Source organism: Caloenas nicobarica, chromosome 2 (genome assembly GCF_036013445.1).
Source record: "Caloenas nicobarica isolate bCalNic1 chromosome 2, bCalNic1.hap1, whole genome shotgun sequence".
In the NCBI taxonomy this organism is placed as follows: Eukaryota; Metazoa; Chordata; class Aves; order Columbiformes; family Columbidae; genus Caloenas; species Caloenas nicobarica.
Genome location: NC_088246.1, coordinates 35,223,210 through 35,236,491, shown reverse-complemented (window position 1 = coordinate 35,236,491; position 13,282 = coordinate 35,223,210). Strand labels below are relative to the sequence as shown.

The 13,282-nt window shown below is 36.5% G+C and overlaps 1 protein-coding gene across 1 annotated transcript in view; it reads right to left on the bottom strand.

The window, feature by feature from the left end:
- Positions 1 to 801: 801 nt before the first annotated feature.
- PALS2 (protein associated with LIN7 2, MAGUK p55 family member) overlaps positions 802 to 13,282 on the bottom strand; it is a 53,715-nt gene continuing 41,234 nt past the window's right edge. Inside the window, exons 4-12 of the mRNA XM_065628857.1 lie at positions 10,701 to 10,853; positions 9,941 to 10,168; positions 8,631 to 8,762; positions 6,555 to 6,654; positions 5,934 to 6,002; positions 4,741 to 4,902; positions 4,010 to 4,212; positions 3,567 to 3,695; positions 802 to 1,027 (exon numbers count right to left, since the gene is read on the bottom strand). Coding sequence (XP_065484929.1) covers positions 851 to 1,027; positions 3,567 to 3,695; positions 4,010 to 4,212; positions 4,741 to 4,902; positions 5,934 to 6,002; positions 6,555 to 6,654; positions 8,631 to 8,762; positions 9,941 to 10,168; positions 10,701 to 10,853 — 1,353 coding nt within the window. The 3' untranslated portion in view covers positions 802 to 850. The remainder of the gene's footprint in view (positions 1,028 to 3,566; positions 3,696 to 4,009; positions 4,213 to 4,740; positions 4,903 to 5,933; positions 6,003 to 6,554; positions 6,655 to 8,630; positions 8,763 to 9,940; positions 10,169 to 10,700; positions 10,854 to 13,282) is intronic.

The following is a 13,282-nucleotide window of genomic DNA, read 5'->3' as shown; positions in this document are numbered from 1 at the left end:
ATAAATACTCCTAAACATTAAGCGTCACTCAACAAGGCTCCACATTATCAGGTTCTCTCTCAGGCTACTTCAGCATTATTCAAATTGCACTGAATTACCTTGATACAAGCTCTCTAACGTCAGTACTTCAACCATAACGAGCTAACAGGTCGGCTCCAAGAACAGCCTAATGAGCAGCTTGCAAGGTATTGCTTTATGTTATTTTAAGAGACACTTCTAAGGGAACCTACACAACAGTTGTCTAAATCAAGAGACATCAAGAATTTGTGAAACATGGAGAATGCACCAGCATTAAGCCGAAAGAAGCTAAAGCAATGGAGCTATGTGTTGGCTGCTGCTTTTAATACTTAAAATTCTGCTCCCATGAAATTATTATTTTGTTAAGGAAGAAAAAGAAAAATTAGTGTTCTTTCCTAATAAGAGCTATAGACTTTTGACCAGTTAAATACTGACATCAACAAGTTTTACAAAATTGTTTCAAGTATCCTTTTTTTAATCACAGTGAAAATGTAAGACTAAGATGTAAATGTTGAAGTGAATGACTGCAAGTTTCTTAGATGAAAAAGGCAAAGGTACTAAATCAAAACATATAAAAATGCTTAAACGCATTTCCTTCATGTGATATGAATAGAAAGGTTATCTGTAAAAAGTTAGAAAAATTAAAATAAATTACATATTTAAGTACACTTTCCCTTCAACATTTTTATAAAAATTCAGAATAGTGTACTTTTGAATATACAGAGTAAAAATGCACAGGTGCCGTAGGTTATCATCAGTATCTACACAACGTCACATTAGTGTATTTGCTGCTGTTGATTTTATTTGCTACTTCAGCTCCTCTTGTGAACTCTCAGTACACCCAGCTAATTGGGACCCACTGTGGTTCCAGCCTCAGCCTCTCAATCGCAGTCTGTAGCTTCTCGAAGGCCTTGTCTAGGTTGTCGTTTACAATGGTCAGATCAAAATAGTGGTTGTACGCTCTCTGGATCCGAGCACTTTCATCCACTGTTTTTTTCAGATCAGTGTCCTGAGAGAGAGATTTTAAAGATTACTAAGAACATAAGACTTGGCAAATCCTTCGAAATAGCATCTATTTAAAAAATAATTAAAGTTTTGATTTATAGTAAATTCACACAGTACTTAAGCTAAAATGCATGAAAGGGCTGAATGAGCTGTGCCAATAGTGTTAAATACGGCAACCAAATGTTTGCAAATCTTGCAGTTTTTAATAAAGTCAATAGAAGCACAGGAACTTGGGCCAGTATGTACAATGAGCAGTTAATAGTTTTGTATGTGCAACTGATGATCCAATCGGAATCAAATTAAATGCTTTAGGAATGAGAAAGTAAATCAGTTACATAAATATATTTGTGCCCTTTTTTATTTGCACAGAAAGCACAAAAAAATTGAAGAATTTAAAGTAGCATGGAATTAAAGACAATGAAAGATACATTTCTAGTAGAACAGAGCTCTAGAATACCTTATTGCTTTTTGAGGCTACATTCTGCCTTGCTCACCTGACATCAGTTCCTCATGTGTGAACTACTGCTGCATTACTTTAGTTTTGACATGAGCCGCAAAATATGCGGAAAATTTCTATTCCTACATTATGAAGCCTTCATGAAGTGCTGCCATGGACCATTTTTGTATGTTTCATTAGTCCTACATTCTTAGAAAATCCCTCTCCACTTTTACACAAAAGCAATTTTTTTTGTAAGCAGTTGTGAGATTTGTCCCCTTGACAATATTAATTTAAGTATTTTCAAGTCCTGATACAGTTGTAAATACAAAAGCCAAAATGAAAAAGTAAGTTTGTGAATAGCCTTTCCTTCATAGTAAACGAAGGAGACAAGCAAATGTATCACCACAAGAGCAAGAATTTTTGCAATGGCTTAGGATGCTAGAAATAACATAGAGAGATGCATGAGCAAGCAGAACATAATCCTTTAAATGACATTTGTTTTTTATTTGTTCAGGAAGTTCAAGAATATGAAATAGGAAATCATACTCTATATGTATGTCCACAGATAGGATTTAGAGTCTGTAAAGATGTATTTTTTTAATGTAACTATCCTCTTTATTATTCATAAGGACACATAAAACAAAGGCAACGATATCCCTTAGGGCAGGGGTGTCAAGCTCATTTTCACCGGAGGCCACACCAGCCTCGCAGTTGCTTTCAAAGCCCAAATGTAATTTTAGGACAGTATAAATGTAACTTCTCCTACATTTATACATTCAACCCTTTGAAGGCAACCGCAAGGCTGATGTGGCCCCTGGTGAAAATGAGTTTGACACCCCTGCCTTAAGGAATCAAGTATTAGGAAGTGTGGGAAATTATTTTTATACTTGTCTGAACAGTTTTAACCTTGTCTTCTCATATACACATCACAAAATCCAGAGTTCATTTGGGGCAGGGATGAGAAAAGGCAGAGCACCCACAGAGACTCTAGAATCTATAATAACCAGGATCCATGACTAGGACTGGATGGTCTCTCATGTGGTTAAGAGAATGAGATCTCACAGGTTTGAAAAAAACAAAACCAAAACAAAACAAAACCAACAACAACAACAAAACACAAAAGAAAAAGAAAAGAGAAAAGCATAAAAATCCCATATTAATTTAGTGGAAGCTAACCTACCCCCCATTTTACTGCTCTGGATGCCCCATCAGCATTATACAAGACATTGCTACTATCTAAGAAGGAATATTATGGTGAGTTCTCAGCAAGCCACGGCTTTTCCCAGGCAGGGAAGCTGTACTGCTGAACACAGAGGATGGTGATCTTAGCTGCTAAGTTTGGCTTATTTTTTTCTTTCATCCTGCAGCTGGGAAAGAGAATATTTATCATCCGCTGCTCTGGAGGAAGCATGTCTCAGTTCCCTCTGCTACACACTGTGTCTTGGAAAAGGATAGAATATCTAATGAATAAAATGTGCCACTGAGCTTTACATGACAAATCCAAGGAACTTAAGGGGAAAAGGAGCTATTCAACACTTCTTCTGGCAGCTCCCAGCCATTCACAGTGTACCATGTGCTGCTGCAGCAGTGGAAACAAGGCCTAGTTGCATTCTGTTGTTGGTGGGGTTTGGGTTTCGTTTATTTGTTTTGTTTGTTTTTCTTTTTTACGCAGGCTGCAATATCTTTCCCAAGGATTACAGATTCCATTTTTAAAGCACACCTACATTATAAGACAAACTTGAACAAAAGTCTTTGGGAGGAGTGATGGGGAAAGAGAAGGAAAGACATTGACATAAACAAACAATTCCCACTATCAAATACCTACCATTTGCTGCAAATACTCAAAAGTGACACTTACCAAAGAACACATTACAAGTAATTTTTGTAATCAACACTTCTCTGTAAGAGGTCTATTTTTGAGACAGAAGCAATCTGTCTTATACATACTATTTGATTAACTTCTACTAAGTAATCAGCAAAAGTCTTGCCTAACTTTTCTTAGAGATATTAATTTCAAAACAAATTCCATCTAAAATTAAAAGTTAAAAAAATAATCCAAGAACATCCCATTCAAAGCAAACGACATATGAAATAATCTGCTTACAGTGAGAAGTTTGGTTGTAATTCCAGCATCTACCACAGCCTTGTGCATGGCACGCAAAGTCTCCAACTCTGGAGCAGCAATAAACACTACATAGGGCATGAATTCTGAAGTCCTCAATATTTTCAGGGCCTAGAAGCAAAGAAAAAGAAAAAAAAAACCCAAGTTTGAGAATGACTCACTGCATTTCCCCATGACTTACAGGGCACTGCAAAACCAGTCTGTTACAGTGGGCAGAAACACGTAAGAGAAGATTCTTATTTCTATTTTAGAAACTCCTACACTGCCTTTTTAAATGCTCAACATCATTCCTTCTTTGGCTAAAAAGATTATTTACTATTCTGCAAAACTCCTAAGTTGTTTTTTTCCATCTTTCTAACTCAGTCCAACCAACTGCCACAAATGCAAGAATCCAGCTGATCTTGTAATCTTTAAACCAGATATACCTGTGGATTCACGTCCAAGATGCAGGTCCTTCCTGTCTGAACAACTTCTAGGATGGAATCAATTTTGGTGCCATAAAGATTTCCTTCGTATTCTCCATGCTCTAAGTATCTGCCAGCTTTAATATCCATCTCCATTTCAGCTCGTGACACAAATCTGTATGCTTGCCCATCCTTTTCATCATCCCTTGGTTTTCGTGAAGTAACTAAACAAAATATTTCAAATATAAATTGAATGTTTTCTTTTTATATTTCGAATACAAATGTGAGACTGGACTGCCTGTTATATTAGTGAGAGTATAATACACATTAATATACAATTATAATTGTTCCATATACAGATTAATTAATTATTCTAGCATAAGTTTCAAAACTGAGCACATCCTCTCCTGTTCCCTTTATTTCCATTCATCTTGTATGTTGCTTACCCACCCATTTGCTTATTTCCTTTGTATTACTCCTTCATACCGGATACAATACTCATTCATATCATCTTTTCAATTATTCACTTAGTAAAATAATTAAGTGACTTGGAAATCAAATGGAAATTGAACTCTCAAATGCCAAACATACTTCTGAAAATCACGGAGTACACATCAAAATCTGTCCCATCTATAAAACTTTTACACTCTGACAAAATTACTCCTATCCTGAATCACTGGGATAAACATCAGGTATTTTCCAGATAATCAGACTTGAGGTATGATACTATGATAGGAATACTGACAACTTACATGGCACTGTAGTTCCAAATCTAGTAGGATTCAGTACTATAAACCTGTTCTTCAAACTTCTTCGCCCCACTCCTTGGGCCCCAATTAAGACCAGTGTTTTCCTCTGAAAAGGAGGCATTTTGGCTACTTCTTCATAGATCTGGATTTCATGACGATCAAATTCTACATTGAGAAACGTACAAAAAATAGTTAAAACACAGTCAGTAGTGTAAGAAAAAAAATAGGCAACCCTACTACAGATTAACAGACCACATGTGAATATAAATACTATGTAAAGGGCTGACACAATCTTTCTTCCTTTGAATTGGTAAGGGAATATAACAGTTGCCCCTACATGTACAGCACAAGGTCACAGTATTACCTGTACTTCCACGGAGAAAATTCAAAATTGATCAGAATGGGAAAACTGTGATTAACAAATCAGTGAGTTTTCACAGAATCACGGAATGGTTGAGGTTGAAAGGGACCTCTGCAAGTCATCTGGTCCAACCCCCCTGCTCAAGCAGGGCCACCTGGAGATGGTTGCCCAAGACCATGTCCAGATGGCTATTAAATACCTTCAAGGATGGAGTCTCCACAACCTCTCTGGGCAACCTGTGCCAGTACTCAAGTCACTCTCACAGTGGAAAAATTGTTTCTTGATGTTCAGACAGAACCTCCTGTGTTGTTATTTGTTGCCTCTGGTCCTGTCACTGGGCTCCTCTGAAAAGAGCCCGCCTCTGTTCTCTTTGCACCCTCCCTTCAGATTTTTGTACACATGGATGAGATCCCTCCTGAGCCTTCTCTTCTCCAGGCTGAACAATCCCAGATCTCTCAGCCTGTCCTCATAGGAGGGACGTTCCAGTCTCTCCATCACCTCTGTATGTCTGTATCTCCCTTGCACTGGGGAGGAGCCAGTACACTCCAGGTGTGGCCTCACCAGCGCAGAGTAAAGGGAAAGGATCACATCTCTCAACCTGCTGGCAACAAAGCTTTCACTTTTTTCCTCTTTTAACACAAAGTCCTTCTCTGACTTCCACCTACTGAAGGATGCATATCTTCACTGGTCACTATTGCTTTTAAACCACAAAAGCTATCTGATCTATCCAACTTATAATCAAATATTTTACTGCAAATCTTTCAGCTTTGGATACACTAGACTCTGCAAGTTTGGAAGCCCAGGGAACTTTCGTTCATTTAGTATTAAGAGATACCTGCATTTCTTGTAGTGAGATACATCATCTTTTTCTTTTTTTTGCTGCTTATTGTTCCACAGAAGGGACCTAGAAATAAAAATTGAGACAAACTCATCACTTTTGTTAAATGTGTTTTTCTGAAGCTTATTTACATGAACATACGCAAGTTTAGATTAATTACATTTACAAGGACTATTTCAGAGTTTTATGTATTCTAGGGCAGATCACATCTATTTTCATCCACATGAAATAGTATAATAAGAACTGAACATAGAGAAAAAATTATTTTTTCTAGAAAGCTTTGTAAAAAGCAGCAGAAAAATCTATGAAACACAATTAATTTATTAACAGTGCATACTATAAAAATATATTTTTTTTAAAAAAAAGACAGCTAATTCTCATGCTTTTCCCACCTCATTTAGCTTTTCATCAGCAGGTGGAAAAACTGATTCATGTATCTATGAAAACTAAAGATATACTTTAGCCTTTGTCCTTCAGACAAAGCCAAAATATAATAATTAGCATTTCACAATATTCTGAGTATTCTCATACAGCAGTTTTCTACTATTTATGAAGGCAGCAAAAGCAAAACAAACAGCGTCAGAGCAAAATATATTCCTGAAATTCTTTAAATCTCACCTGAGTTGTCCCAGTCCCTCCTAACAAAGGCCTTTCTCTTCTCTTCCAGGAACTGACTAGGAATAAGGCCTGCACTTCCCCCTTCTTTGACATGACTGGCCTGGAAAAGAGGAAGAAAAAAAAAGAAAGAAAAAATTCACAGGTAAATTGTGAGATGCATTTTTCTCATCGACATGGTGTTGACTGATTTTCACACTGCCAGAGTTTCTCAATGGTATTTACTACTGAGACTTGGAAATTCAAACTCACATGTGGATATTAAAATTCTGCCTTACAGTAACAGTGCCTCACCATTGAGTATTTAAACTTAAATAAAATAGATAGAAGTTTAATTACTGGTTCTCTTTAAGTTACTAAGGTCTTATAGCCATGAACTTTTGACATCAAAATCCTAAATGGAATTGTATGGCTTCAGACACTGAACTCTCAAGTGACAAAGCCCAAGGCTTTCTGATACACAGCACACTTATTTTGTATTCTTGAGCTGCTCCAAACAGGTTCCAGTGCAGCTTATTAACTGTCATTTTACAAACAGTGAATGCCATTTACACGTGTCTCATAATGCCTTCAAGCTTTTTGCACTAAGTAACTACAGATTTAAAATCGTAGTAACTTAAGTATTCCTGGTAATGAAAGTTCAGCTAAGATTCTCTATAAAATAATCTCATGGCAAGCTCAATTCTCAGCAAGCTTAACAGAGACAAACACACAGTTACAAACTGCTACACTTCCCATAACTGGTTGGCCTGTCTCTTGCTCACAGGAACGGCTTCCTCTTCAGCTTATATGCTTTTACCTAAGCCTAACTGAGTACAGCTTCTCTAGAAATCACCAGACAAAACTAACTTTGTTTTCCCCATGATATGATCTGCACAGCAATGCTTGCAACACTCTATGCCAGTTTAATGCATTTCATTTTTGCCACTGATCGAGTGTTTTAAGATTTATTTCTCCTGGACTCCCACAAGTTACAAGCTGGAGAACTTGAAAAGCAATTCAGAAGACAGCACGTAAGCTAAATGTCAAACTGTTCCAGAGTTTTGGAGTGTCTAACTTCTGAAACTAATTAACTTGGCAGTAACAAATTTTCTGCCTTCCCTCATACTTTTTATTCTCTTTCTGTTATTATCATCATTGACAAGCAACAGAATTCAGCAACAGTTGTTGATGTATATTCAAATATTTTTGTTGCTTTTAAAGAAATCATATATATATATATCTCAAGTAACATTTGGCTTACTGTTGCTTGTTATCTAGCAAAGAGTGAGCATTTTAGAGGTAGAAAGGGAAATCAATAATGCTCAACTCTGCCTAGATTTCCACTGCCACTTGCAATTTTGAGTATCTCATTTGAGAAAAGTGTCTTAAAGGTTCACTCATCTCACTTTCAAGGGCACTGATGATGTTTAATAGTGTGTATAGTGTCTTGGAAAAAGTAAAAACAGCATAAGCACTAGATTACATTTCTACTGAAGGACTGAATGTAGAAATACAATCTTAAAGCAGGATGAACTGTTAATATGTGAAATAGTGCCAAACACTTTGATTATGAACATGCATGTTACAGCTCACAGACACTGACCACCACTGTGGAAATAAAAGATACAGCTTCTACAAGTAGCTATTCTCACCCCTCTTCCAATCCACAGGGTTAATTTCCCTCTCTTTCCTCAACTCTGAGCACTCAGGAAGGGATCCACTTCTTCCACAGTTGCTGTCAGGGAAGGCTTACCACAATTAACATAGTTAACCTAAGACTTTCTGCTAGGAACTGTCCACTTAACTGATCTTAGAGTGTCTAGGCTTACAATACAAGAACAAAGACAAGTAAATAGTAGTACCGGCAAAACAGGCATTACATATACAGTTTATAACATTCAATTTTTTCTAGTATTTCAATTGTTAATATTCTTGATATTAGCTTGAAATTGGATTGCAGTGTAAATACTTTTATATATATATATATATACACATATATATCTGCTGTTAAATGGAAGTAGATAATAACTTAAAGAGTTTATTTTTTAGGGCAACTAGTGAAACTTTTCATTCTTTTAGTTTAATCTTTTTACCAACCTGCCACCAATTTGGATCTTCCCGGTTTACAATCTGAAGAATTTCTCCTTTAGAAAATTTCAAACCTGCTTCTTTGCATGGGATGAGGTTGTCATTATATGGATTATAATCAAAATGACACTTCACAAAAACCTGAAATGTGTAAAAATTTACAAAGCTTAAACATTATAAAATACTTCCTTACTAATTCATCTGTCAAACTGAAGTACTGTCTTTACCTATAGCATAAAAAGTTTGACATGATCGAAGTTGCATTTGGCAAGTAAAATATAACCTATGGGAAAAAAAAAAGCATATACCAACCGAGAGAGTAGAAATAATCAGCAGTATAAACCTTGGTTGAAGGAGCCTCATGATAAAATTTAAAAGTCAACTGTTCTATTTGGACAACATATTACAAAACACTCATTTTTGCATTTCAGTATATACAATGGAGTATTCTGACTTTAAATAACTTAAAAATGTAAGAAAAATTCTCAGAATGTGAGTCCTGTCTTCAAGGCTTGTGAAATCTTAATAAGTAATTTTGCCATTAACTTAATGTTTTAAAACAAATAAGATATGTGACTGCTTATGACTCAAATTTGATGCAGGGAAAGAAACAGTAGGTTGCACCAGTAGATTGGAAACATCTTCGACTTTTTTCTGCCAGGTTGGGGAGCAGAAGAAACAGTGGACCTGCCTCCAACACAGCACATTCCCCCAGCATCTACTCAACATAATCATAGTCTATTACACTCACGGGCATTAGGACCTGAAGAGTGTCTTACAAGATGTTTCAAATGCACTGATTTAGAACAAGTTGCTTCTGCAGTGGAGAAATGAACAGCCTACAGCAACAACAAAAGGATAAGGAATAGCCACCATCCAAGTTCCTACTTAAGTCAACGAGTTCAAGCTCATCTGTTGAATTCAATATGTTTCTGAATTCTATCAAACAAATTACTTGGACACTGATCATGTTATAAACACATGCAGTTCACTGCAGTTCAGTGTGATCATGGCTAGGTCATCTGAGGTCACTGGATGTCAAAGAAAGATTCCTGGAAGTACACAAACAATTATCAATCTTAGGTACTGATTAGAATTTTTTAAGCAGGTATATTAGGTGTGGTATTAATCTACTAAATAAATCCAGTTCCAAAATGTACTTAAAGGTGAATACAGGTATCTACATTTCAGCCTTTGTGCTAGCATTAAACACACAAAACAATCAAAATATATTTCATCCAAAATCTTAAAATAATCTTATGCAATAGAGTACCAAGTAGTAGTTCTTTTGAAAGAATTGTTAGAAATGTGCTACTGACCTGTTGAGGAATAACAGTGTCTCTGTAGCTGGGGAGAATCTTCAGAGTGACACTGCCACTAATATTTTTCAGCAGCTCCTGCAGTTCTTTTGGATTGTTTCCAACCTCATGGCCATTCACCTCTTTAATAATGTCACCTACATGCAGAAGACCTTGTCGATCTATCATTCCGCCATGTAGAATTCGTGCTATTACCAGATCATTGTTCTCAACTCTAAATGTAACACCCTGAAAGAGGTATGTGAAACCTAGTTCACCATTATTTGAATTTCAATTTCATTTTACCATTATCTCAAGCAAAAATATACAGCTATGGGTTATTCTATCTACTCCAAAGAAAAGAGCCGGTAATAGTTACTACAATGTAAGAGTTCCTAATACACAGATAAGCGTCAGGTGACAGAAAAGTGCTTTCAGACAAGGTTTTCATACAACCAAATGATGACTGTATTGTTCTTGATTGCATGCAATCCTGTCATTTTGTATCAGGACTAAACAGATGTTGTCTTAAGTTCATTATGCTAGCAAGTCATTCAGCCTAGTGACTGTCTATTCAATAGCCCATAATCTCTTAAAGAGAACAGGATGAAGAACATGTAAATTATCTTCTTATTTCAACCTCTCAATACTGATCCTATCACCCATTAAATTACACAACATAATAATGGAAATAATTAAAATGTAATGCACAAAATAGGGCATGCACAAATGTTTTCACTCACACATTAAATTAAAGACACACTCATCTTCAATTGCTTACCAGTGGTTCTCCTGCTCTTTTGTGAATTCCAAGTATACGAATAGCATCTACTGGAACAATCTGGTTGTTCACTGAAGAATTATTGACTTCTGGGCTAGAAGGAGGGGAATCGTAACATTTTGAAGCAACAATATCATGTGCTTCTAAGAGGGACTGCAAAGGAACAGAAAGATCCTTTTTTAAACCATGAAATAACCATCAGCAAAAGGATTTAGTTCGCACTGAATCTGCCCTTTTGAGGCCAGATCATAAAACTCTTACTTCACATGGAATGGAGCAAAAATTGACATATAAGTAGTCACATGGCCTGATAAGCCCACTGTCTTGGCGAATGTGCTCTCTTTTGTAAATACAAATGCTTCTTCTTAAGGATATATAGAGAAATGTAATTAATTTGGGTAGAATATGTGATCTTGCAATGAAGATGGAAAAAGGAGTACCTAAAATAATCTTTCGCCTAATGAGACACTATCTAGGCAAATGGTTAAAGTAAATGAAGCCACTGCAACAAAAAAAACCCCAAAGATAACTCATCATTAGAGACTTGTGTTTAATGAAATAAAATTTTCCTCCACAGTAATTTAGATAATTACAGGTACGCAGGGCTTTCTAGCAATCTGCAGAATGAGTACTTTCTGCTTGCATAAAGCCAAGGCAGAATTCTACTATGAAATGAATCCAAGTTGACAGAATTCACTTTGTGGAAGACAAGAGCTCAGACTTCATAGTTAATGGTGTTTTGATGAGTCCATATAAATAAATACAAAGCAAAAGGAGGAGATCCAAATAAATATTATCATATTTGGAAGACAAGGCAATTTAGACTTGATTTTATCATAAAAGATACTTTAAGATTTAAAGAAAGGATTTATAAGACAATACATATAGGCAAAACAAGATTAAACTTGTGAAATTAGACAATGGAGACTTTCTGTCTTGAAAAGGGACAGCCTATAGCCACCATATACAGTAGTTCAATATAAAGCATCCTGTAGCGCAGAGAATCTCACTGACAGATACGAGAAAAAAAGCAAGTAGGGGAGATGCCCACTAGGCCTCAAACAACATAGCTTTGTTTCAAACCTGATGAGATATGGTCTTAAGTCAGATCACTGACTGATGTCAAGTAAGTAGCTAAAGAGCAGACACCAAAACCAAGACATCATGGGGACTATGACTGATAGTGACATGCACATGCCAGAGGAAGATGGCAAACTACTAGAAAGCAGAGCAGGTGAGCAGGCAACATTTAACACTTTGCTATGCAGTCTGCTCCATCCTTTTGTAAGCCACCTCTAACCTAAAAGTTGTGCAACCATATTAGTTTAGTGCTAAAGTCAACACGCAAGCCCCCAAAGTGTCACAAACCTGAACAGTCATTTTAATCTGCCCACTACACTATGACCTTGCTGATATTTCAACTTCATGTTAGAAGGAAGTACTAATTCACCAATTTTGCCCCTGCCATTAAGACTGTAAAGACAGCTGCTTATTGTGGCTGCTCTGATACTGTGGACAGAAACCAAACCAAATTAAATAGGAAAAAACAATCATTTATTTAAATCAAACAGCTGTCAGGTGGCAGCAATTTCTAATTCTTCATTATCCAAGACATGTCCAGTCCAGAAACCAGGAGAACAGATCTCTGTTCGCCAATGTTTGCAAGCAACGTTTTTGGATCTTTCTACATTTCCAAGATGAAAAAAACCTAGCACCAACTATACATGTTTTAACACATTGCCACTGACAAACCAGGTAGATACACCAGTATGATCCAACAGAACAATTAAATTACAAATTGGGGGCTGAAGTTTGGGGTAATACAAAAGAGCAGAATAACACTATGATCTTGAATTTAGAACTCCTAACACTTCAGGCCTCAGAAGTACTTAAAATATTTTTGTTCCTCTTTTATGCACTAAATATGTGCTACTCTTCTCTGATAACACTGTTTTAAATGCTATAACTTAATAAATTGACTACAGGCCCCTAATATACATGTGAAAAAGAAGACACTTCTAAAGGTTGTTCTGGAAAAGCGAGGAAATCAATATCTTAGAGAAACTGGGGGGCTGGTAAGGAGGCATGAATATGTGGGGAAAATAACTCTCTAAATTAAGATCTGTCTAGAAGGTATTTAAGATCACTTTTCTAAGAGAAACATTTCAAAGGTATGATTAGCCATTACAAAGCTAACTATTAGAAGAAAATATTGACTGCTTGTCAGATTTAGTATTTTACTGCCAGAAGAACACTCTATTAGGATGAACAGCTTGCATAACTCTTGAAAAGGTGAAAGTAATTGAACAAGTTCTTCCATAAGCAGCAGAAGTGATTCTTCTGCATGTTTAATCACTCTAACAGTGCGGTACTTTCAACTCCTCTCTCTTCCCTCAAGGCAACCTCTTATCACTCTTCTATTCTGCCCTCCAGCTACTGTTCCAGCAAGACTTGCTAGAGCCTTTTCTATGCATTGCATGTGCCACCTGGCACTTCATAGAATAGTTTGAGTTGGAAGGGACCTTCAAAGGTCATGTAGTCCAACCCCCCTGCAATGAGCTGGGACATCTTCAACTAGACCA